This window comes from Bos taurus, chromosome 24, assembly GCF_002263795.3.
Source record: "Bos taurus isolate L1 Dominette 01449 registration number 42190680 breed Hereford chromosome 24, ARS-UCD2.0, whole genome shotgun sequence".
Classification (NCBI taxonomy): Eukaryota; Metazoa; Chordata; class Mammalia; order Artiodactyla; family Bovidae; genus Bos; species Bos taurus.
In genome coordinates, this window is record NC_037351.1 from 44,482,699 (window position 1) to 44,510,680 (window position 27,982).

The 27,982-nt window shown below is 41.9% G+C and overlaps 1 protein-coding gene across 4 annotated transcripts in view; it reads left to right on the forward strand.

Moving 5' to 3' along the window:
- The window catches only part of SETBP1 (SET binding protein 1), a 409,029-nt gene that overhangs the window by 205,620 nt on the left and 175,427 nt on the right, over positions 1–27,982 (forward strand). For all 4 annotated transcript variants that reach the window (XM_059881067.1, XM_024984548.2, XM_024984552.2 and 1 more), the window contains exon 3: positions 1,015–1,068. In XM_059881067.1, the coding sequence (XP_059737050.1) occupies positions 1,015–1,068 (54 nt within the window). The remainder of the gene's footprint in view (positions 1–1,014; positions 1,069–27,982) is intronic.

Genomic DNA, 27,982 nt, shown 5'->3' on the forward strand with positions numbered 1-27,982 from the left:
AGCAATGAGCTCAGTTGAACTTTTCTGAGCTAAAGAGCCCAGTTGAGCTTTTCTAAGGCTGGAGGCACTGCAGCCCAGCATGACTTCCTCTCTTTCCTGAACCAAACAAAATATTGTTACAGCAAACATGAAATCTCTCTTATTTTTCACAAACGCTCTCCAGGCCTAACAAAGCTAGCAAGCAGTCACACTCCTTGAATCAAAATAAGCATCTGCCTCTTCTCTCTTTATCCCGCTTTCCCAGCATTTTTGAGCAACAATTAAGAATGTGAGTATTTTATTAATTCATCTTAGGACTCCACTGAGTGTTTTCTGGATAGCATGCGAACGTATTAAAACCTTAACTTTACCCTTTAATATGGATTGAACACACAGATACAGAATGTACATAGCCTACTTATCCATCAACATTGTTCATGATAGTTGGACTGATAAACTCTGAATATTTCAAAAGTATAGAAAATGAAAGGCAACATACAGTAAAGGGAAACTGAGTCATGTGCAGCTGGGGAGAGGATAGGGCCATTTTCACTGGTCTGATTTTTAAAAAAGAGGAGGAAGAAGCAACAGCCCTCTCGGAGGAGATGGGCCTTTAACTGTCTCTTTTACTTGTGGTATCACAGGATAATTTCATAGTAGGAAGGAAGTCAGGGACCCTCTCCCTAAAGAAGTGTGTGAACTCACATGCAATTTGTATTTACAATCTCAGGGACTCTGTGGATCCGTTGGAATCCATTCATAGTTCATGCTGCCTAACTTAAGACTGAAGGATTGATCGCACCTGGAAAGAAGATAGAAGGCAGCAGAGACAGTCAGAAATAGAGTAGACAGAAGCTGAAAAGGCCATTGCTTCCAGGCTACTAGCCCAGAAGCACTGCATTTGCCTTTTGTGGTTCTGCTAGTTAGCCATGGCTCTGGGCTCGGTCTGATCCATTGCTGATCAGTTGTCCTGGGGACGCTGTATGCAAACTGTTGAGAGGTATCACTAAGGAAGACTTCTTTGTTCTTTTCCAGCTCCTCACAGCCAGTGACCTTGCAGCCAGCGACCTCAAAGGATTTCAGCCACAAGTAAGTTCCACTGATCCTTTTATGAATTTTGGTTGTGAGAAAACAAAGTTGGCACCAGGGCACAAACCCCCACCTTGGATTTCCAGTGTCTCTGACTCAGGGAACCAGCCTTGACAGTGACGTGGTAGTTTGTCATCTCCCACTGGCTCCTCTCAACTCATCACAAACAAAACCACCTCTTTCTGCTTCCTTAATATTTTATAGTGTGAAAGAGAGTAGACCAAGCTGCTTGGAATGTGTGGTGATTCAGCATAGGAAAGGGTTAAACCAAGAATGTAGAAGGTGGGATTTTCTCCTGCATTTCTTCTCTTTGGTACTGGGTACTCCTATTTGTGAAATCTTTGTGAGAGAATGCCTTGTAGCCACAGTCTGGGGGCCAGGTAATCTCAGACTCCGCAGAGGCAGATGGTTGAGTTTTGCTGATCTTGGGTAGAAAATGGGCCATTATTATCTCTGGCCAGAATGCTTTTTGGAGGTCACTACGAGCAAGCGACAAGAGGCACAGGCAAAGTCTCTCTTGGGACCTCCCTGGCAGCCTTGAAGATGGAAAATCACCTTGCCTGTCTTTGAAAGGAAGCTTACTGTCTCCACACAAATGCATAACCCACCCCCCACCCCCGCCACACACACACAAATGCATACCAGACACACACAGTCCTTGTGTTCCACATGGATCCCAGTGTAGATAGAATGTGTATGCAAAGACAGATAAATCCAAGAGCAAGAAATGAGATATCTCACCCCTGCCTCTGTTCCCCTTTGAGTGGGAAACTTCCTGTCACAACTCAGTGCTGCCCAAGACCCCACCTGCCGCACCTCTGCAGGGACTCCCAAAGGCAAAGCAGGTACTTTCTAATACAAGAATTCCATAAACTTGAGGATGTTTTCTTCTTTAAACATGTTTTATAGCCAAGAGCTCACTGTACCCTTACTACACTTCCCCCATGTGGAGCGTATCCTGTGGGTCCCCTTTTACTGCTGGAGGAAACTGAGACCCCAAGACATGGGGAGAAGAGGCCTCAGACCACTGAGAGCACTGGGGACCAGATCGGAAGTAGAGTAAGAGGCTTGAGGGAGACAGTGAACAAATTCCAGGGCCCCACAGCTGAGAGTCAAAGATAAATCCATGTACAGTTTGGGGTGTTTTGATCACAGCTTGTTAATCCTTCTGTCAGGACGCAGTGAGGTTTTAAAAATAGTCAGGAAGCCTTTTGACAATATTGAAAAATGATAATTTATTCAAGTAGTTATTCACATAATGCACACAAGCTTTCAGGTGAGCTCAGAGAATGTAAAACAAAAATAAAAGAAAATCGATTCATGTCCCACCCACCTCCACACCTATACTCACACACAGTGGCAGCCCGGCCAAAGATTTGTTTTTATTTGGAATTTATAGAGGCTTTGTACTGTGTTGCTTTGTGGCTTGAAAAGGATACATAGTGGAGACTGACTTTATGGAAGGTGTGCGTGTGTATGGGTGTGTGTGTGTATGGGTGTGTGTGTGGTTTTGGCATTATTTCTGAGTTGATGATATTCTCTGTTTGTTGAGCCCACAGTTCTAAAGATATTTGATTTAAAATGAACTATTGTTAGATATATTGGGGGTCTGCCCATAACACTTGAGGCCATGATCCTGGAAACGCAGCTCCCCTGCTCCCTGCCGGTTACACTGCGGTGACTGGTGCAGATGGCTCACTCCCTTGGTTCCGTCTGACCTTTCCACATTATTCCATTTGTGTGTCATTCCCCCGCGGCTGGAATATAAATGTGTATTTTTCACTCCTCAGGATGCATGTTCCTGAGGCCAGGAGGCCCTGGGAATCTTGTGGCCAGAGTGTAGTGCCCAGATCAAAGTCAGTTCTTCAGTGTTGTTCCTAAATCAAAAAGGCCCGGATGTGTCTCACGTCAACACCACCCTCTTGGGTGCTTTTCCAGAGAGAAACAGGACATTGCCCACACGTTCGGGGCTGTGCACCAGTTCATTGACTTCTGTTATTGTTTTCCCTTCTCTCTGGGTTTCAGGTGAAACTGATCCCCAGGCATCCTGATGTCCAGTCATTCATGGGTGTGTTCCTTCCCAGGAACTGTCACTGACTTTCAGGAGGCAATTCACTGAGGACCCCTCCCTGGGCTCATTGTCAGTGGGCCTGTTGGCGTTCACGTGGTCCACATTCACCACTTGCATGGAAAAGTTTTTGTCTTTTTTTTCCTTCCTTGAAGCATTTCCTGCTGCAGCCTCTTAGGGAAAATAGTCATGATTTTCTCTCTCATCCTTGCTGCCCCTCCAGTTTGAAGGTGTGGAGAGCAATGAGTGTACGAGTCTGACCTCTCCTGTCTCCTGTCTCTCTCCTTCTTTTCTTCATCCAGATAAAGAAGAGGAGGGTCAGGAAGTCACTGTCAGCCTTTCTCCCTGTGATTATTGGCTTGTAAAGGCACCATGTTCATTCCTGGAAATAAACACATTACTTTGAAGGTAGAGCCTGATGCTGAGATTTTACAGCCTGTGCACTAGGGCTGAGAGTTCTTCCTGGGTCGGTGAGCTTGGCTTCTGTGCTGGGTGAGCAGGAAGAACTGCCTTACCGGAGGTTACTAGTCTCAGTAGGTTGAAAAAAACACAGATGGAAAGCCTCCTGAAATTCACACCTATGTCACCCAGACTCTTCTCTTAATATTTGGTCCCCTGCAAACACATCTTTCATTTTCCAACACCTTGTTCTTCCTGCCTTTGAAGGAATGAACATATTTGAGCCCCCTCTTCTTATCCTTGGATGACTAGAAATGAGGACCCTCATCTACCTTTCCCAGACCATCTCTCTCCATTCTTGAAAGGATTAAAAGCAGTAGAAGCTTAGTAGAAGCCCCACAGTCATATGACTTCTTCATTTTATTTTTACTCTTTTTTTCCTCTGAGTTAAGAGCTATAAGTTTGTTCACTGTAAAAACTCCAGAATATGTGAAGGTGGTAAAAAAAAGTACAGTCTTCTAATTATAAAATAAATAAGTCCTGGGGATGTAATGTACTCCACGGTGACTATAGTTATATTTGAAAGTTATTAAAAGAGTGAGTCTTGAAAGCTCTCATCACAAGAAAAAATTTGTAATTCTGTGTGGTGATGGATGCTAACTGTAAAAAGTAACTAAAAAGAAGAAATTTGGAAAATATTTCGAAAATTTTGAAAATCTCTTTCCACCCCAGAAATACTTATAATGACATTCTGGGGTATAGTCTTACCATAATTATTGTGCAAAAACGTACACATCTATGGGATTTTTTAAAAAAAATTGACACTCATATTTTATATGCCTTTTAACCTTTTTTGTTTGTTTGCCTGCTTTTCATGTCACTGGAAAATCTTCTAGCAGCTAGCTATTTTTGTCTTCTTGCTAGTACCATCATTTATTCACCACGCCCCTCTTGCTAGACATTCCATTCCTTTTGCAGGCTGAGCTCTCCAGGAGCAATCCAAGGCAAATGCGAGATCCTCTGCTCTCATCTAGGATACAAATAGCAGCCACAGCTTCTTTGCAGTTAGTTCTTTGCCTCTCCTACAGGCATCTGACGGTTGTTTAAATTTTGTAGTAAAGTGTCTGTGTATATGCCCATGGGCATTTAAGCACATGCTTACAAGGGCCCTGGTGGGGGTGTTAGGAAGAAACAACTATAGCCTGGGGCCCAAGCTCAGATGCAAGTGTCATCTGTCCATCTGCCGTGCTGGAAAGCAACCTTGAGAAGATCCATACCCCAAAAGAGAGCACCGACTAAAGGACTTGGTTCTCACCTGCTTCATAAACGCCCCACTGTCTCAGAGGAGAGAGGAGGCTTCTTATAGGAAAAATTGGATTTTACTTCAAGTATGCCTCAATGACAGGATTTTGGGAGGCAAGTGTAATAGCTGTTATATAAGGGTAGCTATTTTAAAGAAATTTTTTAAATGGCTATTGCTGTTATGGCCAAGAGGACATTTGCAGTGAAAGGTAAGAAGAGTCACTCCAAACACATGGGAAAACATTTTTCAGTTCAGAGAAAACAGGACTTTCAGTCATTGAGCTGCCATTTCATTCAAAGGTGCCCATGGAGAGCTATGTGCTGCACAGACTCTCCCCCAGAATTTGGCAGTTCTGGAATATTCTACCACTATTAGCTTTGTGAACCTGGGGAAGTTGCCTAATAGCTTTAATCCTCATTTTCCTTATTGAGCAAAAAAGCTGTGCTGCTTATCCCACAGATTGTTGTGAGGATCAAATGAGACAATACTGTGAAAGTAACCTAGCATGGTGGCTGCCACATATAGCAAATTCAACTTTTCCTTTCGTTAGAGAAGTGTGTGCTTAGTCGCTCAGTTGTGTCCAACTCTTTACAACCACATGAACTGTAGCCCACCAGGTTCCTCTGTCCGTGGGGATTCTCCAGGCAAAAATACTGGAATGGGTTGCCATGCCCTCCCCCAGGCAGAGAAGTTTCAGTTCAGTTCAGTCGCTCAGTCATGTCTGACTCTTTGCGACCCCATGGACTGCAGCACGCCAGGCTTCCCCGTCCATCACCAACTCCCGGAGCCTACTCAAACTCATGTCTATCATGTCGGTGACGCCATCCAACCATCTCATCCTCTGTCGTCCCCTTCTCCTTAGGTTAAATAATTTAAGAATTCAGATGAAGGAGAAATTGTATCTATGTGAGCAAGCAAAAACGTCTTCTAGGTACGTGGGCCGAGATAGGTGAGAAGGAAGTGAGGCAGTGAACTTACTCCAGGGCAGGGGAAGCCTGGATGAAGACCAAACCAAGGGTGGAGATTCTTGGGTGTGTTATGGAGACAGAGTGCTTTAACTGCTCTGGTTTAGACAGAATATGGTGAGGATATAGCTGCAAATTAGGTTGGGACCAAATTGCACAAGGTCTCCAAAGTCCAGAAAAATAGGCACACTAGTTTAATAATCCTCCATTTATTATCTAATGTTTATTATCTATTATTCAACTTTAATAATATGTTGTTACAAAAGCCTTGATTTGGAGCATGGGCTGATTTCTGTGGTGTAAATATCCCCCCAGTGAACAATTTTAAGCTGTCAATGGTTTAATAACCTGTTTGCAAAGTCTTTGACAGTCAGTTTTCCCGAGTTGATGTGATCAGTTCCCCACACACCCCTGGGCCAGCTTCTGTAATCATTACCATTTGCCAATCTTATTTCAGCTATACTCCCAGATATATATGTATTTTTAATTTTAAATCTGGGGAAACCATTTTTTAAAAATCCCAGTCATCAGGTTATTTTACTCATAAATAATTCAATAAGCTTTTCTAACAAATAAGGCCTTTAAAATATATTATCACAATGCCATGATGTTATTGTTTTATGTTATTACCTATAAAATATTATTTTTAATATATTATAAAAGTATTATGATATTCTTACCTATAAAAGTAACAATAATTCCATAGTATTTTCTAATGCCCAGTGCATGTTCAGCTTTCTCTGATTATCTTAACATGGATTTTACAGTTGATTTGTTTGAATCAGAATCCAGATTTTAGATTTTGACATCTGTCTGAGGACAGTGGAGCCACTGAAGGCTTGAGTATGGGGAAGAACCACAACTGTGATGCAAGAAGGTTGTACCATCGTTAGTAGATGTGATGAAATGAAGACGGGATTGAGCCAGTAATAAGCCTGGGCCGTTGGTCCATATGAGACGTAGTAGCGAATGAAGCTGGGCTGGGGTCAGTGGGACATGTTCCTGAGGGAAGAAATGCCAGATAAAGTATAGGGGCAGAATCAATGGACCTGGTAGCTACTTGGCTGACTGGACAAATAAGGGGACTGTAAACCCAAAGGTTTACAGAGTGAACTCTAGGAGTTGGTGATGGACAGGGAGGCCTGGCGTGCTGCAATTCATGGGGTCACAAAGAGTCGAACACCACTGAGCAGCTGAACTGAACTGAAACCCAAAGGAGGTACAGGTTAAGAAGTTTCAGTGTTCATTCCTGGATTAAGTGTGATTATCTCCCAATGTTCAAAGGAGGAGGACTTTGTCATCCCTAAACAAACCCTTACTCCATTTTCCTCAGGCCCCACAATCAGTTCTACTTACAGACATCAGGGGATATAACCATCTGCAAAATATCTTGGGCTCTATGAGTCCTAACCCAGAATTTTTCAATGCAAGGACTCCAAACATTTTGTGAGGAGAAGCTAGTTTTTAGGAAGGTGTGACCATGGAGTTTCTGAACAGAAAGGAATTCTAGCTGTTCACATGTCCCACCAGAAAAGGCATGGTGATGCGGAGAAGGGCCCTGACAGTAACCTATGACTCAGTGATGGTCTGTGTTTCTGATTATTTCAAGTGGCTGCTCCTCCACTAAAAAGCAGCAGAGCAGGTTAGAGAGTCAGAGGCTTCTGATGGCTCCTTTCTTTTGAATGTGAAATCCCTGAGTTCCCAGGTTGCTTGTTCTTCAAGGGTGGATAGTGTCCTTCAGAACAGAATCAGCATTGTCAGACTCTGCTCCCATGGACACCGGCTGCCTACAGGCTGAGAGTCAACAGTCGTAAAGATGGAAAAGGAAGCTCGGGATTTTCCAGAGTACCCAGCCACTGTTGACCTCAGCAGGAGCTGGTGTTGCTACATGTCCACATGGCCTTTGGCTGAGTGTACCTATGCCAAAGACTTACTAAAAGTGAACCGTATGCCAGAAAGTGTTCTTTGAACTTCACATTTATTCATCAGTTAATCCTTACAAACCTTTGTGAAATCAGTAATAATATTATTTTCATTTCAAAAGTAATCGCACAATTGCTAAGGTCACAAAGCCCATAAGTGGCAGAATTAGGATTTGAACCCAGGTGGTCTGGCACGGACACTTGTATTCCTCACCTCTTACGCTGTGACACCTTGAGTTAGAGCGTATCACCATTGTTAAGATAACTCAAACCCAAACTGATCACTGATGAAATCAGGACAAGCAGCCACAGCTTCACTTTTGTATTCCATATTGTGTTCTTTTTATCTCAGCCTATTCAAGGAAAAATAATTCATCTATCTCAGAGTAAGACAGGGAATTGTTGTGGAGCATTTTGAATCCTTTCGTCTTGGCAAAGCATTTCTGCTGTTCTCATCCCTTCCCTTCCCCAGCTCCCAGATGGAGAGTTATGGCAGTTGTTGTCCCTTCTTCAGAGGAAACCACGGTGAGACAGAGGTAGGCAGTGGAGTCTCCCACCTAAGACACACAGCAGTGAGGAAAAGCAGCGGCTTGTTTTGAATTCGCCACATCGCATCTACTTTGCCATTTTGGGAAGAACCAACCTGAAGCAAAACAGGGTATAAAGAAGTTCTTCTACCAGTGCTTACAAACTCCTCCTTCCTTCCATTTCAGAATTGAAAAGTCAAGACGGAACACTAAGAGTAGTGGTTCTCAACTTTGACCATAGATGGGATTATTGAGGGAGCTTATAAAAACTAGCAAAGCCCAGGTCTCACCCCATTGAGTTAATCTGGGTGTAATCTGGGTGGAGTTCAGAAGCACCAAGTCTTTTCAGAAGCTCCCCAGAATCTAAATTAGCCTCCTCATTTTCTAGATAAAGACTGAGTCTTGGAGGAAGTCTTAAAGAGGAGAGAAAGTAAAGGGCCCCATATTCAAATAGTTTCTACCTTGTGTTAGGAATGTGTAATGTGCTTCACTTGGCCCTGGTATCTAAGTCCACAACAGCCTTTTATCAGATGGCTTACACTTCCACTTTCACTGAGGAGGAAACTGGGGTCCAGGCAGAGGATATATTGCTAAGCAGGTATTCTGAAAAGGCTACCCCTGTGCCTACCACTGGCTATTCAGGTGGTAAAATAACACTTGACAGGCCAGCACTAGTCTGCAGTCCATGCTCTGAATCATACTGAATCAAAGAACAAAGATTCATGGCAAGTGGCAGAGGGCAAGCTTGAAGAAAGGCCTTGAGAAAAAGGTATGAGCTTACTTATGGAGATCAAATTGCCAACATCCGTTGGATCATTGAAAAAGCCAGAGAGTTCCAGAGAAACATCTACTTCTGTTTATTTATGGACAATGCCAAAGACTTTGACTGTGTGGATCACAACAAACTGGAAAATTCTGAAAGAGATGGGAATACCAGGCCACCTGACCTGTGTCCTGAGAAATCTGTATGCAGGTCAAGAAGCAACAGTTAGAACTGGACATGGAACAACAGACTGGTTCCAAATCGAGAAAGGAGTACATCAAGGCTGTATATTGTCACCCTGCTTATTTAACTTATATGCAAAGTACATCATAAGAAATGCTGGGCTGGATGAAGCACATGCTGGAATCAAGATTGCCGGGAGAAATATCAGTAACCTCAGATATGCAGATGACACCACCTTTTATGACAGTAAGAGAAGAACTAAAGAGCCTCTTGATGAAAGTGAAAGAGGAGAGTGAAAAAGGTGGCTTAAAACTCAACATTCAGAAAACTAAGATCATGGCATCCATTCCCATTACTTCATGGCAAATAGATGGGGAAACAGTGGAAACAGTGACAGACTTTATTTTTTTGGACTTCAAAACCACTGCAGATGGTGACTGCAGCCATGAAATTAAAAGACGCTTGCTCCTTGTAGGAAAAGCAATGACCAACCTAGACAGCTTATTAAAAAGCATAGACATTACTTTGCCAACAAGTGTCCATTTAGTCAAAGCTATGGTTTTTTCCAGTAGTCACGTATGCATGTGAGAGTTGGACTAAAAAGAAAGCTGAGCACCAAAGAATTGATGGTTTTGAACTGTGACGTTGGAGAAGACTCTTGAGAGTCCCTTGGACAATAAGGATATCCAACCAGTCCATTCTAAAGGAAATCAGTCCTGAATATTCATTGGAAGGACTGTTGCTGAAACTCCAATACTTTGGTCACCTGATGTGAAGAACTGACTCATTTGAAAAGACCCTGATACTGGGAAAGATTGAAGGTGGGTGAGAAGGAGACAACAGAGGATGAGATGGTTGCATGTCATCACTGATGCAATGGACATGAGTTTGAGTAAGCTCCAGGAGTTGGTGATGGACAGGGAAGCCTGGTGTGCTACAGTCCATGGGGTCACCAAGAGTCGGACTTGACTGAGTGACTGAACTGAACTGGTGGGCTCATGTGACTGTTTTGTATTGTGAATAATGTTCCCCCTCCAAAAATGGCTCTATGTGTAAAGGTGTTTTTTCTGGCTACTTGTTGGATACCCACATAGAACATAAATCTTTTCCCACAATTCCTAAGGCAACCCACTTTGTTTTTCTTACCTTACACCAGTATTGTCACATCTATGACAGTAGTAGAGCATTTTAAAAAAAAACATTTGTTCACATGCATACACACACTTTGTACTAAAACTCAAACTGACATTATTATTTTCTTTCATGAGATCAATCACTTCGTACAGGTATATCTTTTTTACACTGTCTGCCTTGAGAGTGTTTATAGTAGATTAAGGAAAAAAAAAAGACAATATTGGTATATAGTCCTGATGAAAGAAGTCCCCCAGGTGTTTCCAGAGTGTCTGGCATTTCAGTGGAATATTCTGAAGTCTTAATAATTTCTAAATATCTTTAGAGTTTGTGAATATTTTATTTCTCCCAAGATATTTTGAACACCTGAAGGCCAAGTGCAGGTGGGTCCAGCTTAAAACAGACCTAATATGCAGAAGTTCACACTTGGAAAAATTGCTGGTTGGCAGGTGGGTGTTGGGAGGAGAGGGGCTTCCTCATATGTAGAAATTTTTTTTCTACATTTGTCAAAGCAGTCAATGTAAGTTATCCCCACAAAATATTGAAATATGATTTAGCCTTAAAATCTGATTTTGATCAAATCTGATATGATCAAAAAATCAAATTTCAGAATAGAAGTATAAAAAAAATGAGGCCAATCAGTGATGATTAACTTTGAATATGATTCTCTTTTCTTTCAACAATAATTTTCATCTGAAAGAAAAACAAAAACAAACCAAAATGCTTAGCAGCAAGGATGTAGAGTTAGATGATTTCTATGATCCCTTGAGACTCAAAACATTTAATTACACTGGCTTCTTCCGCTGACTTCATGTTTCTAGTTTTCTATTTTTGTTTTTCTCTTCAATTCTTTTGGTAAAGTGGCTTCAATTTGAGCTTCTTAAAAATCCTGAAATTCTGATCATTTGAGGTATGAGGTCATTAATTTTTTGACCTATCTCAAATATCTGTGTTTATTAGTGGATTGAGTTACAGATTTCTCTGTCTAAATTTTAATGTGATATGTAACTTTGTTCTATACATTTTTAGGGCTAGGAATGACTCATGGAGAAAATGTACATTCAGAGACCACCTTTAGGACTTGAAAGGAGATGTTTTCTTCAAAATCTGTTTAGCAGGATAGTTCTAAACCTGAGGCAGAAGCCCCACCTCTCAGATAAGCAAACTCACTGAAGTTCTTTCCAGTACTACTGTCGGGCTCACATTTCAACCCTCTTGTCCTTCTACCTATCAACCCAACCTCTTTCTGACTGTCTTGTACCAGACAGAAGGGGTCAATTGAGAGGTATCAGGACACCCCCATAGGAGAGGGGCCTCTCATAGTGGAACAGCTTGCAGACTCAATAGGCATCTTCCAGCCACCTGTCTCCTTGTGTTCGAGGCTGCGTCAAGTCTACAGACAGCCACCGCTTTCTTCTATTTCCCTGATAATGACCGCGCCCTCCTTCTTCTTCAGGTCTGCAAATGATCTTCCTTTTGCATCACCCACTTTCCCAAAAGTGTGTTTATCAGAGCTTCTAGCAGACCCATGTTGCCAACAGGTTGTCCTAACGGATTGATTCTGTCCAATGATTCATGGGACAGAAAAACTTTTAAGTGATGTTGTTGTAGTCTTTATTACTATAAATAGTAAAACTGATGCATATTTAGAAATATGGCATGCATCTCTCACCCTTCTGTTTCCAGTAACTAGCAGGGAGAATATTTTCCATTACTTTATCATTTAGTAGTTAAACTTGCAGGTCTGCCCGGTATTAGCTGTGTGGCCCCTGTTTTTATGTGGCTCAGATTCTGTTTTAATGAAAGAAGGATACCTGTTCTGTGGGATTTTGAGGAGGATTGAATAGATAGTCCAAATAACAGTGGTATCTGCTAAGCACTCCACCCAGCACACACACCATGTGTACTGTTGTTTTATTATTCTTATAAGTTACATATTGAAATTGAACCTGGACCACTGAAACTGACTTTAGAGCACAAATTGCAGCCTCCCAAGACAATATTACTAGAATTTGGGATTGTTGTTCAGTTGCTAAGTCGAGTCCAACTCTTTGCAACTCCATGAACTGTAGCATGCCAGGCTTCCCTGTCCTTCACTATCTCTCTGAGTTTGCTCAACCTCATGACCATTGAGTCAGTGATGCCATCCAACCATCTCATCTTCTGTCACCCCCTTCTCCTCTTGCCCTCAATGTTTCCTAGCATCAGGGTCTTTTCCAGTGGTTCGGCTCTTTGTATCAGGCGTCCAAAGTATTGGGGCTTCAGCTTTAGCACCAGTCCTTCCAATGAATAGTCAGAGTTGATTTCCTTCAGGGTAGACTGGTTGGATCTCCTTGCTGTCCAAGGGACTCTCAAGAGTTTTTTCCAGCACCACAGTTCTTTGGGATTACCAAAGAAGAAAACAACCTAAAAAAACAAACAAAAAATCTAGATCTTGCCTGGTATTTTTGCTAGTTTATGACACTTGCCAATCAAAATGAGCAGTGGCAGACAGCCTTGCCCTGTGAGAATGACCCTACAAGAGAAAGGAGGACAGGATGGATGGGATAGATAAAAGATAGATAGGAACTGTTTGACAGGGACATGGGAATACCCAGAAAGAAGCGTGTTCATTGCTTACTTCCTTCTATTACTACCTGTGGCACTTTCCCCTGGAGGAAGACTATCTAGAAAGTGCTCAAATGACTTTAAAGAAATGTATCAAGAGCTTTTTCAATCACCAGAGCATTGCCTCATCTGAACCAACTCCCTTGGGTCCAATGATCCTCGGCATAGTTCTGGACATCTACTTCAGCTCCAACCCTGTAAAAGAATCATAGGCACGATGATTTATTTCCCAAAAAAAATCAGTGAGAAATTGTACCAAAGGGCATTTGAGTGAGTGCTGTTCAGAGAGGCTGTTTTAGGAACTGGGGACTTCAGGGGGATTTTATATGATGACTTTCATACCCATAAATTCAGTTGTTTCTGTATTAAAAATGAGATTAGGGCTGATTCAAGGAACATATGGGTTCTGGATTCCGTGGGCCATCAGATGGAAGTGGCATCTGCAGAAGGGAGCCCTCCTGGCTGCAGGACTCTTGTCTCCAGTAAGCAGTTCATTGCCAACATGCTGACAGGGCAAGTAGCTTGCTGATGGGAATGTGAGGTCTGTGCCCAGATGCTAGCCTTGTCTATACTGTGAGAAAACACAGCTGGCTAAATTTGGCTTTCTTACCCTTCATCTGGTTAGGAACAGAAATGCCAAAGTGGAGAATGGGGTTTCAGATGACCATTGTGTAAAGAAAAGAAGAATCTGTGCTTCTACAAAAAAGTAGATGCTCAATGAGTATTTGTAGAACCCATTCTAGGGATACATGTCTATCAGCAGTAAAAATAGATCCCCTAAACAAAAGTGCATGTATCCAAATTCTGATACTTCTTTAGTGCTTCTGGCCTTGTGGTTATAATAAAGATGTCTTCTATTACTTATTTTTGGAGCTAATGAGTTTTGTGAGCCTTTTTTAGAACAACCATATCTTTGGAGGTTTGCAAGCCTTTCACCGTTTTTATGGTGTAGCAAGAGCATTCGAATACCTCTGGAATTGGGACTGGAAATACACAGCTTTGAATTAAATCGGTTTTGATTTACCCATTTCCAATCTATTGCATTATTGGCATCCTGTGAAAGGTGACTAAGGCATGGGGTCATGAGAGAAGTGGAGAGAGTGTTGAAAAAAAGAACTGTCTGTGAAATCTCAGCCTGCAGGCGTCTGGAGAGACAGCGCGTTTCATTCTTGATAAACTCCAGCAGAAAAGAGCAATCAGCTCAACGAGAGCTGGACAAATTAAATGGCTGAGTATTATTTCAAAGGGGAGCTCGGGCAGCATCAGAAATTCCCCATCAGCTGTAATAACGCCAATTACTTTGCCAATTGCAGATTCCATCATGATGTGTTTCGTGCAATCAGGCGTAGGACTCTTACAGGGGACTGATGGGTTTTGTTTACTCTGAATGTGCGTTTGTAGAGAATCTTTTGCACCTAAAAGCTTAGAGCTCTGAGCATCTTCTTCTTGGTCCAGACTTATCCACAGCTGAGGGAGATTATCTATGTGATGGAGGCGGGAGCTGCCTGGGCAGGCTGGACCCAATGCCCCTATCACTGGCGAACGCCTGGGATTTAAATACAAAGAGCACAGCTGGGTGTGGCAGTTCTTGTGAATGTGGCGATCTGCAGAAAATCTCTTTGTAGATTACCCAACTAGTAAATAAATACATATTTCTGATTATGAGCAAAGCTTCTTGGCACATCGGCGCGTTGGACAGATCACCTTAAACAGTAATAACAAACAGAAGCTCTGGGAGGAGAGACTGTGCCAAGAGTTCATTAAGCCTTAAATACTGACAAATGAGGGTGCAGGGCTTTTATTGTCTCCCTTTGAGAATCATTTGGTTGGATGTCAAACAGATCAATTCAAATTTGGGAAGAGATGGTAAGAGAGGAAGATATCCCTCCTCCTCCCAACATTTTTAGCAGGGGAAATAAAACTTGGAGAGTCTACAGGAACATTCATTTTCTGTTTACATTTGGCTCCGTATAAATTAATGGGTGTGTGGCTCCAGCTACTTTGAGAAGTGAGCTGTGATTCTCCATTTACACTCCCAATTGAGGAAGGCGCTAATCATGGGCATTTACTGAGTGCTTCGGCCTGACTGACAGCTGGAGTGGAAGCTGTATCTGTGGCTGCTGGGGGTGCAGGCGAAAGCTAAAGGCTGATTTGATTCCACTTGTGCTGAGCTGTCATCTGAGGCCAGAGCCTGGAGGAGAATGGGAAGCCGATTCTCTCCCCTCTGCTTTGTGACAAGCTACCAATATGTCACTGTATTGTTTTAACCTGCCTCTTCCTTCTTCATGCCTATGATACAGGCCCCTTTGCCTAGGGAAGAAAGGATTCTCCTTTTCAAAGGCAGCTGCCACTGCTTCCAAGTAAGTGGCTCATCTACTCCCCACGTCCTCCTCCTCCCAGCCTAGCTGCTGCCCAGGGCCCCCTGGCCCACAAGACCAGCATCGGGCAGGTTCTGCTGTTGATGGGAAGCAGCAGAAGATCAGGTGGGGGACAGAGGACAGGTCCATAGGATATCATTTAGTCTGGCAGGGCTCATGCCTTACAGATCGTTCATTCCAGAAGTGTGTGTCTGTGCACACACAAGTAAGCATGTTCATGTGTTTGTTTCCCCTAAAAGAGGTACTTTAGCTAGTGTATTTGGTTTGACACCAGCTTTTCGGCAGGTGGCAGCTGTTCAGATAACGTTCCTGGCTCTCAGATAAGAGACAGAACTTGTCTCCTGCAAATCCCTGGGGACAGAAACAACCCTTAGAAATCATGAGATAGCGTATGAAGCAGTAAGTGGAGATGAGGCCATCAAATCATGCCATGTGTATTCAGCATCAGCAGCTCTACAACCAATGGTAAGGGAGCTGCCAATCCTGCCTCCTTAGCATCATGACTTGGAAAGTATTCAGGGATCTCCTTGTTTGTGGGGCGAGTCGTCTGTTCACTTGTGGACTCACAGAGCAACCCTGGCTTGGCGATACAGCCTCCACCATGAGCAGGGTATATCAAGATGCATTCATCAAAGTCAGTCTCAGAGGGGTGTGATCCTGTGTCTGACAGGGCCAGCCTCAGATGCGCTAACGGAGCTCAGCTGTGAAAATTAACTATCCTCTTGCAGCAAATACTCTTTTCCCATCTTTCTCTATAATAGCCTTTTTTTTTTTAAATGCCATAAACAATCCAGTGTTAAGAAACTAGACCCTTGCACCAATCTCAGTGATTCCACTTTCCTTAAATATACATCAGTCTAGATTCACTAGTCAGGATGTCTGCCGACATGGTAACACATCTCTCCTAGGTGCAGGAGCACCCACCCAAAGGCCAGAGGAAACTTTTTAAAAGGCATTTCATTCCTTTCACCTGTGGGATGAATAGGGTCATGCTCTAAGCCCATATACCGCATATGAAACAATAAAATCAGCTTGTATTTGTGCAGCTGTTTTATATACCTTCTTATACCTAGAGAGCACCAAAAACACATGAAGTAGGTAAATCCATTTTACAGAAGAGAAAGTAGAGACAGAGGCAGATTAAATGGTTTGCTCAAAGTGATAAAAGGAATCCACCAAGACTCTAAAACCCCATCCCCTCTTGATTCTTTGCTGTCTTGTCCACAGATGTAAAACAATAAGGTAACTGGTGTTGTGTACTGATGGCATTTTTATATATTTCTGTTTTACCTATAGAAGATATTTAGAATTTCAGCTAAATGTTCCCCAAAGGAAAACTGAACCTATGGGAGTTAGTTGACAGAGGCATGTTTCCAGTGTATTTAGAAAGACTTTCCCAGCACTGGAAGGCCCTTAGCCCTATGTGCCTTGTTAGCACCCCATCTCTGGACACTTAGAAGTAGAAGGAAAGGCTGTACACCAGAAGGGTTTTGGCAGGTGCAGTACAGGTACAAGACCTGAGCCTGAATCTCAGCTTCCACGTTTGCTAGCGTTGGGACCTTGTTCAGGTTAGATAACCTCTCTGCATCTTGTTTTGTTTCATACATGCAGTGTGAGTGTGTGAAAGTCGCTCAGTCATGTCCAATGCTTTGCAACCCCATGGATTAAACAGTCCATGGAATTCTCCAGGCCAGAATACTGGAGTGGTGGGTAGCCTTTCCCTTCTCCAGGGGATCTTCCCAACCCAGGGATCAAAGCCAGGTCTCCTGCATTGCAGGCAGATTTCTTTACCAGCTGAGCCACAAGGGAAGCCCAAGAAAACAGAAGTGGGTACCCTATCCCTTGTCCAGCAGATCCTCCTGACCCAGGAATTGAACTGGGGTCTTCTGCACTGGAGGTGGATTCTTTACCAACTGAGCTGTCAGGGGAGCCCTCATGCAGACAATGAGGGAGCAACACTCCCCTCACCTGGTGTAGGACTGATTAAGTATATACATAAGGAACCAAGCACTTTTTCAAGAAATGTTTGGCATTTCTTTAAGCCTTTGCATCCCATGTGTCTCCTCTTTGCCTGCAGCCCTGTCCAAGCAAACACTCTTTGTACCAGGTGAGGAAAGTAGGCCCAGCAGGTCATTCCAGTGGCAGCACTGGGGCCCAGGGGCAGTGGTCCTCACTCGCAGGTCTGGGCACAGCATCTTACTAAACTCATTTTAGATTTAGAAACCAGAAGAAGGTCATTGGAAAAATGGAATTGGAATCCTCAGCAACTCTGAGTAATTCACCAGTATGTTGTTTGGGAATTGTTTTTATGTTTGCCAAAAAATGATACATGGAAAATGTGTCACTGAAGACACTCTCGTTCAAATAAAACTTCTTCCAGTCCATTATGCTTGAGCCTGCTGGCAACTTGAAGAGGCCTTTCCAAAAATAAATGCCCTGGGTAATCCGAGTCTCTCAGTATGTCATGAGCTCAGTGCCTAGGTGTGTGTCTCAGCTTCTTTATGGCCTCAGATGACAGCTGAGCTCAAGTGGAATCAAGTCAGCCTTAGCTCTTCATCTGTACCCCCAGCTGTCCCAGATAGAGCTTCCACTCCAGCTGTCAGTCAGGCCATGTGTCTCAGTTTCTTTATGTACCAAATGGAGGGCTGTGCTTGAATGATGCCTAAAAAGTCTTCCAGCTCCAGTATTTTATCCTTTTCCATCCCATCTCATTCCTGTAGACATCAGACTTCTAGAGGCTGTAAAGAATATAAATTGAAGGTTTTTAAAGAATAGGCATAGCTCCTCCAGAGCTCACTGCTTAGGCTACAGACTACTTAAATCTTTATTTACTCCATCCAAGATGTTCCTCAACCTACTTGGATCAAAGCCTTCCCATTTCATTTTTTGACACTTGCATATTTTTCCAAGTTGGATACTGTACTTTCATATTCATATGTAGAAGTAGTTTTAATTTAAAATAAAAAGAGTACTTGGAGTCTGCAGCCCTCGGGTCTACCCAGATGCCTTCTACAGGAAGCACCCTGTCACCTTTGAAGTGTATCCAATTCCTTGTAAAAACTTCAGGACCCATCAGAAATATGGAGAAAGCCTCATTTTGGGGTTTCACTAGCTTCTCCTTTTGAAAGATTACTGGACTATACATTTTATTATTTTTTTTATTAATTAAAAGGAAGCTGACTATCCTATTTGATGCCACACATAAATGACAGCTTTCTAAAGTCCCCCAAAATTTTCCCATTGAGCTCCTTCAAAGTAACCTTTTAATTCCAGTTGAAGTATCTTCTCATGCTGAACACTGGCAGAGGCTCTGGCTTGCAGTGAACCATCAGGAATACTTGCTGGATGAATGAATGAATTGGTGATTGAATGAGTGGTATTTCCATCTGGTATTTGGGAAGAACTTGGAGTTTTGGGTTATATAGAATTGGATCTGAATTTTGATCATCCTTTTAGTAGGTTCATGATCTTGAGAAAATTACTAAACTTTGATTTTTCATTCGTCAAATAAGGTCATGAACTCCCTTTGAGTGTTACTAGAAGGATTAAGAATGATGCATGTAGGTGCCTGATACATGGGAGGTGCCCATTAAAAGAAGGCTTTTTTTTTTTTTAACTATCCTGCCTCATGCACTGCTGGCACCCCGTGGGCGTTTAGGAAATATTTGATGACTGAAGAGAGCCTAGCACCATTCATCTAAAGCCACGAGTCATCCACACACGGAAGTTACACCTCCTTCATCTACTGAGCTGCTGTTCTCAGCTGGGGAAGTCCCCAGTCTCCTGGTTGCCGCATTCGCCTAGTCAACCACACGCATGTGGCTCTTTCTAGCTATTCTGAGAATGAGCAAAATTACCTGGAGATTCCGTTCTTGTCAGGACTAGAGACTCCTGCTCTTAGGGCAGAAAAAGCAGTTCTGATAATGAGATGACAGAGCAGAGGTCTTTCCCTGATCTCAAGTAGGGTTCAAGCGGTAGAGAAGCAGGCCAGAATGTGCCAAGGCCAAGGTCTGTAGCAGGTCTTCAGGATGGGACAGGAATGAGAACTGGCCAGGAACAGTTATTCTAAGGTGAGCATTCAGACTGGGTCAGATTCTTGGGCCACTGACAACAGAAGAAGCTGCAGGCAGAAAATACAGTGAGCCATGGCCAACTATATCCAGGATGCCCAGGGCCTATCTAAGCAGGGGCGGGACAGGAAGATATCCAAGCCTTAGCAGACGTGGTCAAAGATTACATGAAAGAGTGGTGGCAGGACATCTGATCCCAGATAACGGGCAGTCAGGCCCCCAAATGCCAGGGCTCAGTTGGAGGAACGTGGGATACTGAGGTGTAAGACAGGAGAGCCAAACGAGAACTCATTTGGACCAACAAACAAGTCATTTTCTGGGCTCAACAAAGAAGTTACACATCAGAAGAGCATCCAGTCTCCGTCCCTGATGAAAGGCAACCCAAACCCTGTCCTTGGAGGAATCGTTTAGAGTGCTGGTCCTGCTCTGTGCAAGGGAAGATGATCCATTTCTACACCAAGCGCCCAGGGAGGCAAGTATGTAGGCTGATCCTGCAGCCATGCACTTCAGGTGGTGAGTAGAGCTAAGGAAACTCAAACCAAGGGTTTCATTCCCTTTGAGTTTCTGCCTGTGTAACGGTGCAGTCTTGGCAGCTTATCAGATGTCACCAATAGTCCATGTTTAGAGCATACTCAGGGTCTGTGTTCAGGTCAGTGCTTGGAGAAGCCTTTTTACAAGAACTCAAGAAATAGCATTTTGAAGCTGATACTGTTCTCTCTATTCTTTGGCAAGATTTATCTTCCCTGAAACCTTATGAATTGAATTGGCTCCAAAAGGAATAGGCTTCCCATTGGTGCAAAATAAAAGTTATATAGCAGATAAAGGAGCTTTGTGCTTTTATTAAAATGGTGGCAATCAGCCTGTTCATTTCCTCAGACTTACCCTGTCTACTCAAGGCCTAATGCCCCTCTATTATGTTCATCCCTTGTGTGGACTTATATGAGCAGTGACTGTCATTGACATGGCCACCGAAGATTAATAACACTGATGCCACTGACAGCTTATCCAGGGGTTTGGAGCATAGAAACTGATGGATAGTAAATTGGAGGTCAATGAAAAAGGTGCAAAGAAAGAGGGTCTCGAAAAAGTTGACAACCAGTCCTTCCTGGGAGTCAACTGCTTTAGTTTTAAGACCTGTTCCTTGAGGATGTAGAAATGTCCCCAGTGGCACCATCCATTTTCTCCCAAAGGTATAAATAACATGCCTGATCACTCACCAGCAAGTGGAAGTTTCTCTCTCCCATACTTTTTTTCTTCTGTTCCTGTTTTATTGAGATATAATTGACATACAGCATGTGTAAGTTTAAGGTATACAGCATAATGATTTGACTTACATACATCATGAAGTAATTATTACAGTAATCATCATCTCATATAAATACAAAGTTAAAGAAATAGAAAAAAATAGGTTTTTTCTTGTGATGATAACTCAGGAATTACTCTCTTAACAACTTTTATATATAACATAGAGCAGTGTTAGTTATCTTCATCACGTTGTAATCACATCCCTAGTACTTACTTATATTATAACTGGAAGTTTGTACCTTTTGACCACCTTCATCCAAAACCCCCTCACATCCCTCACCTTTGTTAACCACAGATCTGGTCTCTTTTTTTCTACGTGTTTTTTTGGTTTTGAAATATAATTGACCTACAGTACTACGCTGGTTCCTGTTATACAACACAATGAGTTAATCTCTCACACTTTTTTATTCCAGAATAACAGCAAACTAATTTTATTTGTCTGTGCTCAAAAGTTGAATATTGTCCCTAATCAACATTTTTCTCTCTTTTATTGTAAAGTCATATTCTTCCCACCTTTTTTTTCCCTTCAGCATTTCAAAATAGAGATAAACAATTTTGCTGATGCTTTTAGGATTTCTCAGATTCTTTGATTAATTACCAGGGACAACAATAGGCTTCTGTGGCTTTAAAAATGTTCCATTTTTTTGCCAGATGAGGAGGGGAAGAATCAAAAGAGGAGGTTAACTTTGTCCTGAGATGTTCATTCTTCCTCTAAAAGTTTAAGAGCTATCATCAGAGCCTTATCTGTCGTCCCTATTCAAACCTGTCCTAAGAATAGGTAAAGACAACGTGATCAATTATCTTAGACTGTTTTGATTCCCTTTGGAGCTCAGTTTGGACCCAGTCACGTGGTGAGCATACATAAGAAATACCATTTCTAGATGCTAAAATCACTATCCACCAAACATCTAAGGGGTGGCAACAGTGTCTCCAGATGTGAATATGTTGACTCTCCACTTAAAAGAGCTGAAATGAGAGCCTCACTTGTTACATTCTGCTGTAAGGATCTTAGCAGATTGCTAAATTAAGCTATTGAGATAGAGCCTTGTGATAGGCAATAACCCAGGATAGATGTCATATCCTCATTCTTATATACACATAGAAGGGACAGACAAAGGTAAATTAGATGTTTATAATTCATTGCCATCTATGTGGAGAAGTCCCATTCCATAGTCTTCAAAAAAAAAATAACTGACTATTGGAAATTCTGGTTTCTCTGAAAATGTTTTCTCTTTTTATTGGATAAATAAAATTCCCCAACATCTAATGGAGGATTTGTTATTTTATGTGTTCTTATTCCAGTAGTGATAAATCATTATATATAAAAAGCAGAATGAGAACAGCTGTATAAAACTTAGAGGGGCTATTAATTCTAGATGTTACTAGGTCTTCTGCTTTCTGGATTTTTCTCCCTCTAAGAGGTCATTCTGTTTCTCTCTATTAAGGGAAATTTATCAAGATGGAGAAGTCACTTCCACAAAGATTTTCTTAGAGGCCAAAGGTGGAACATTCTAAAATATTCGTGTGAAGTGAAGTGAAAATAACTTAGTAGTGTCCGACTCTTTGCAACCCATGGACTATACAGCCCATGGGTTTCTCCAGGGCAGAATACTGGAGTGGGTAGTCTTTCACTTCTCCAGGGGATCTACCCAACCCAGGGATTGAACCCAAGTCTCCTGCATTGCAGGCGGATTCTTTACCAGCTGAGCCACAAGGGAAGCCCAAGAATACTGGAGTGGGTAGTCTATCCCTTCTCCAGTGGATCTTCCCAACCCAGGAACCAGGGTCTCCTGCATTGCAGGCAGATTCTTTACCAACTGAGCTATCAGAGAAGCCCGATGTTTATGTAGGTCCCATTAAAATTATATATTATCAAGTTATTATTAGAACAAATATGCCTATTTTTCTTTAATTCTTTGATTTAGGGGATCCCCCAAAGTAGCCTGAGCCTGCAGCTGGCAGAAAAAAATGTGAAGGAATGACCTATAAACTCTAACTTATCTACCTTATCTTACATTTGATAGTGCTTTGTTGCTGAAAACATAATTTCAAAATGACTGTTGCAGTTAATTTTCACATCAAACCTGTGGCCTAGCCAGGGCAATTACTTTTATCCAAATTGTAATGCTAAGGAACTGAGAATCCAGAGATTGAATGGTTTTCCTGAGCTCCCTATGTTAGTAAGCAACCACACTCACTTGGAATTTACATGGATCTTCTTTTTTTTTTTTTTTTTTTAATCATTTATTTATTTTAATTTGGCTGCACTGGGTCTTAGTTGCTGCATGTGGGATCTAGCTCCTTGTCCAGGGATCGAACCCAGGCCCCCTGCATTGGGAGCGCAGAGTCTTAGCCACTGGACCACCAGGGAAGTCCCTACATGGATCTTCTGATTCCAAGTCTCCAGTTTTGGGCCAGCAAAAAAATGTTAAACATTTGACAAGATGAAGCACATCAACACAAATGAAATAAAACAAAAGCACTGTAAACCTATATATTTGATTGTCTGTGTTTGATCTACATTTTATCACACATATTGTCAGCAAATATTCATTAAGTGCCTACTCTTTGTAAGGCATTCAAGGAAACCGGTTTGAAAAACAGACCTTGAGTTGAATGGAATCTTGATTCACTTACTTTCTTTCTTTAGACTTAGTTCTCAAGTAGAAATGTTCGATTCCATTGTATTTTCTTTACATACATGAGCACAATCTTACATTATAGGAAATACCCAAGGACCTGCCAGATCACAAGGTATATAGACGCAGAGCAGAATGAGTTGAATCTTAAGATGGAGCAATTCTGATGGAGAAGGGAGAATGAGCTGAGAAGGAGAGAATTTATAGCAAATATATATTATATACTCTGGGCAGACTTTTTATATTCCAGTACAATCCTGGGCCTCCTGGAGAAGAGATAGACATCAATAGTGGGGCCAGAGACAGACACTAAACTAGTAAGCACATATAGGATTTTAATTCACTAATTCTTGCCATGTACATCATTCTCCTTTTTCCTCTTAATCCTCTCCTCCCAACCTGTCTTCCTCCTCCCCATCCAGACACCTGTGAGCATAAGCAACAGTGGGGTAGTTTGGGGCTCTTTATAACCCAGCCTCTGCTCTAGCCATGGTGTGTAAAATCATCATGAGTGGGTTTGTTCCACCAAAGGAGCCAGAGTTGGTGTAAACCCAGTTAATGCCGACTGCAGGTGCCTTCTTCCTGAGAAAAATGATGTGTTTGAGGCCTTTGTGATCCCAATGAGCAGTGAATATTTTCAGGTTTCTTAGACCATTGCTTAGGCTTCCATTTTCCATTTCCCTCTTTGACTAATTCTGAGTCCCACTTCAGAAATGCCAGATTTGGGTTCTGTATAATGGAGGTTATTCTTTTCTTCTTTAGGTTTCATGTCTTTTCACAGAGATTTTTGTCTTAGATGTCTTGAGATGGGAACTGTGAAAGACATTATTTTTGAACATTACTTTTCATTTTCTCAAAGGAATTTGCACATGATCGACAGACATATTAATCAAACCCACCTACGAGATGGGAAACTCAGACTCAAAGCTGAGGGGAGGGAGAGACCTGGGTGCTCTAGTGTGAGAAGAAAGCATAGAAATTAAGCTCAAGTGTCTCATTCAATGAATCCTGAATAATCCTTTTACATTCAAACATTTTGACAGTTTTTAGGCATGAAAGGGAGTGAGGCGTTTACAGGAAGCCCAAATTATCTCCAAATTGTTTGTTTCCTATTAAAGGATAAAAGAAAACATAACAAAACAAAACTCCTGGCTTTTCACTGTTGGACAAGAAGAAGTTCTGTTGCACAAAAACTTAGCTGTTTTGTCAGTGGAGAGTTACATGGCTGCCCAAATGTTGCTTGAACCGGGAACTTTAGATCTGCTCTTGTGTAGAAATTAAGGATGGGAAGCAGAATGTCCTCTGGAGGCCTTGCAAAGCTTCCTGGGTGGTGCAGACAGTTGCAGCCAGCATTGAAACAATGACACTGCATGTGTGCCTGGCTTTAGGCCTTTTAAAGCCCATTCATATGTGTCAACCTGTAAAATTTTAACTCTAAAGAGTCTCGATTCAATGTGATTTTGTTATTAATTCAATAATTCAATTAGACATACCGACTAGGCTATCTCATCTCTGCTTGAATGTTTCTTGTGATAGAGAGCTTCTATTGGGCCAGACTTATTTTTGTGGCTAGAGAGCTTTTACTGTTTGGAAGTTAATCTCTATGTAGAATTCAAATCTATTTCATTGAGACTTCTATTTGCTGGCTTTATCCTAAAGCCCTACACAATGATTTTTCAGTCATTCAAAAGCAGTTATCAGGGCTCTCCTAAATCTTCCCATCTTCATGCTAAACATCTCATGTTCACAGCCAACCCTTAAGTGATTAAGTCCCTAGTCTCTCCTCACTTCTGCTCACCTTTCCCTAGAATATACTTTTCTGGTGTCTCCAGACTCTAAGCATAGTCCTCAGACTCTGACACAGCCCTAAATGTGCCCTGAGCAGTGTGGTGTGAGAGTCAGCAGTGTCCCTTGAAATTTGCTGCTTCAACTTCTGCCGTCTAGGATTATGACAGCTATTTTAGAAACCACTGCTGGCTCAAAAAGAGCTTGTGGTCAAATGGCGTCACCAGTCCTCTTCCCAGAACAACTTTGAGTCATTTCTCCCCATTTCATTCTTTCTCATCTCTTTAAAACAAACAAAACCTAAGCGAAAGGTTTGGGTAGTTAGAACAGACGGCAATACCTCAGTTTCAAAAATATTAGATAACATTTACTGACTGCCTCCTAAAAGCCGGACACTGGCACTGTTCTAAGCACTTTTTGTGTATTTAACTCATCAAATCCTCATCATAACCCTTGAGGGTAGGTTCTCTGAAAGCTCCATTTGAAAGATAAGGAAACTAACGCACGGAGAGGTTTAGTAATTTGCCCAGGTTCTGGTTTAGAGGGCAGAGAATCTACGTGCAATGTGGGACATGGGGGTTCCATCCCTGGGTCAGGAAGATCCCCTGGAGAAGGAAATGGTAACCCCCTCCAGTATTCTTGCCCAGAGAATCCCGTGGACAGAGGAGCCTGGCAGGCTATAGTCCATGGGTCACAAAGAGTCGTATGTGAATGAGCAACTAACACACACTTTATAACCAGGAAAGGTGATATTCAATTCAAAAATACAGTTGGTGGCCAAGAAGAATAAACCCTCAGTCTCCTGGCTGCTAGATCAGTGTTCTTTCTTCATCCCACTGTGGCTTCGCTTTCACTTTTGTTCTCTGAAGAAGATGTTTTGTTTTGTTTTCTGGGTTGAGACTCATAATCCATTAGTAGACTGAATTCAATTTAGTGGATTCCTACTCGCAAAAGGAGAGGAGAGGAGAGGAAGGGAGAGGAAGGAAAGGGAGGGATAAGAGGGGAAGGGAGAGAGGGGAGAAGGAAGGGAGGAGGGGGGAGGACTATAAAAATGCCTCTTACTTAGCAAGTGTAAATTTTGTTTCTTAAACTCTTGTGTGTGAAACACACGCACACACAAATATACACTGTGTATACAGTTACAGTGAAAAATGCATTTATTGTTTCTTATGATCAAAGCAGTTTGAGCATTGCTGCCTAGTAAATTTTATATGTTAGACTTTGTTCATTTCTTTAAGGTTGAACAGGTCTTGTAGGACACACCTAGATTTTAGATCTCTACTCTTGCTCTGCACACAGTGAGAACATAACTTACAGCTAACAAAGTTTAAGCTAAGAACTTCAGAGAGAAAAGAAGTGGTTGAGGACTGAAGTGAAAAAAAAAAATTAAAATCTGTTCTAATTACAGTTGAGTTTCTATTCAGCAGCCTGATAGATTCCTAACTCATCACCTCAAGCAAATCACTTCCCCTCTCCCCAAGCTGTTTGCCAGAACCAGCCAGAGAATTCAGGAAATGGTACTCTCTTTTTCTTTGTGAAGCTTGGCAAAATGACTTCAATTTAGCCAGCCAAGCAGGAAGCAATTGTAAATATAAATTTGTTTTACATATGCCTCCTGGAGGAGACATGCAGTTTGCTTCCCTAGTAAAGGGAATCCCTAGACTTCCATTCTTTGTGATCTTGCTTGGATCACTTTTTTTTTCTTTTTACCTACCTCAGTGTATCAGTGTCCTTAATTGAGATCGTAATGTTGAGCTTGTTGGATTGTTATGAAGTTTCATTTGCATGAGAGAATGGTACTCAATTAAAAATCATAATATAAGGAGAAAAATGAAATTATGATGTTGATTAATTATAGACATATAGGATTTCTGTCATGTCCACAATGATATATAGATTGTAGACTGAAAAATAGTAACTCTCCATGAGTATTTCCAGAGTCATGTTAGCCATTTGGAAAAATGCATTCTCCCATTTCATTCATTTAAATTATATCTAAGAATGAGGCAAGTATAGCATAACAATCTCCAGGGATCAACAGAGGCCCACCAAGAGAATCTAAACGGTTTTCAGCCATTGAGAACAGAAGACTGTTTAGGCCCAAGTCACTGTTGAAAACATAACTGAAAAACTATTTTTTCACATCAAATGCTATGGATAAAAGTATTTAACCAAGTTATTGAGAATTTTGAAAAATTAAGATCAGCAGGAAGTACCATAAATTTTGAAACTATTCTCTCTCTTTCTGCATGGTCCTTATAGATAAATCAGGTGGTGTTCAGTCTTCTGTGTTGGGTGATTATGGTTGGGCTACAAAATGGCAGTGACCTTTGACAGAGGAAGTGAAATAGCTGCCCAAGGTGCACCACAGCAAGTTGTTGGAGGAGGTCATTGGGCTCACATGCGATTGCTGTTTCCACAACTCCACGCTGCCTCCAAGTGGAAGGTGGCAGTGGTGTTAGGATGTAATCTCTTCATAAATTACTGTCTTTTCCTCCCAGTGGACAAGTGGCTAAGGATTTTAGGATGGCTTGTAAACTGAACAACTTAGTGTTTAGTGTCTAATTTGAAGATTAAATGATTCCCTCAAGGGAAGCTACAACATTTAGTTTTATTTATTTCAGCCAAAGAGAAAAAAATACGTTGAATGCATTATAAGTTATTTGTCAGTATCAAGTGCCAGATCCAAAGGCCTTTTTAAAGGAAATTTAGTGTAATACTTAATATAATGGTGGGGTAAAAATCAATTCCCCTTTCCTTCCTACCCACCATTATGATCCTGATATAGGCATTAATCACTCAATCAGTGAAAGGAGAGGAGCATAGACTTGCCCAGAGCTTTATGGCTGTTACATACCTGTAACACTTG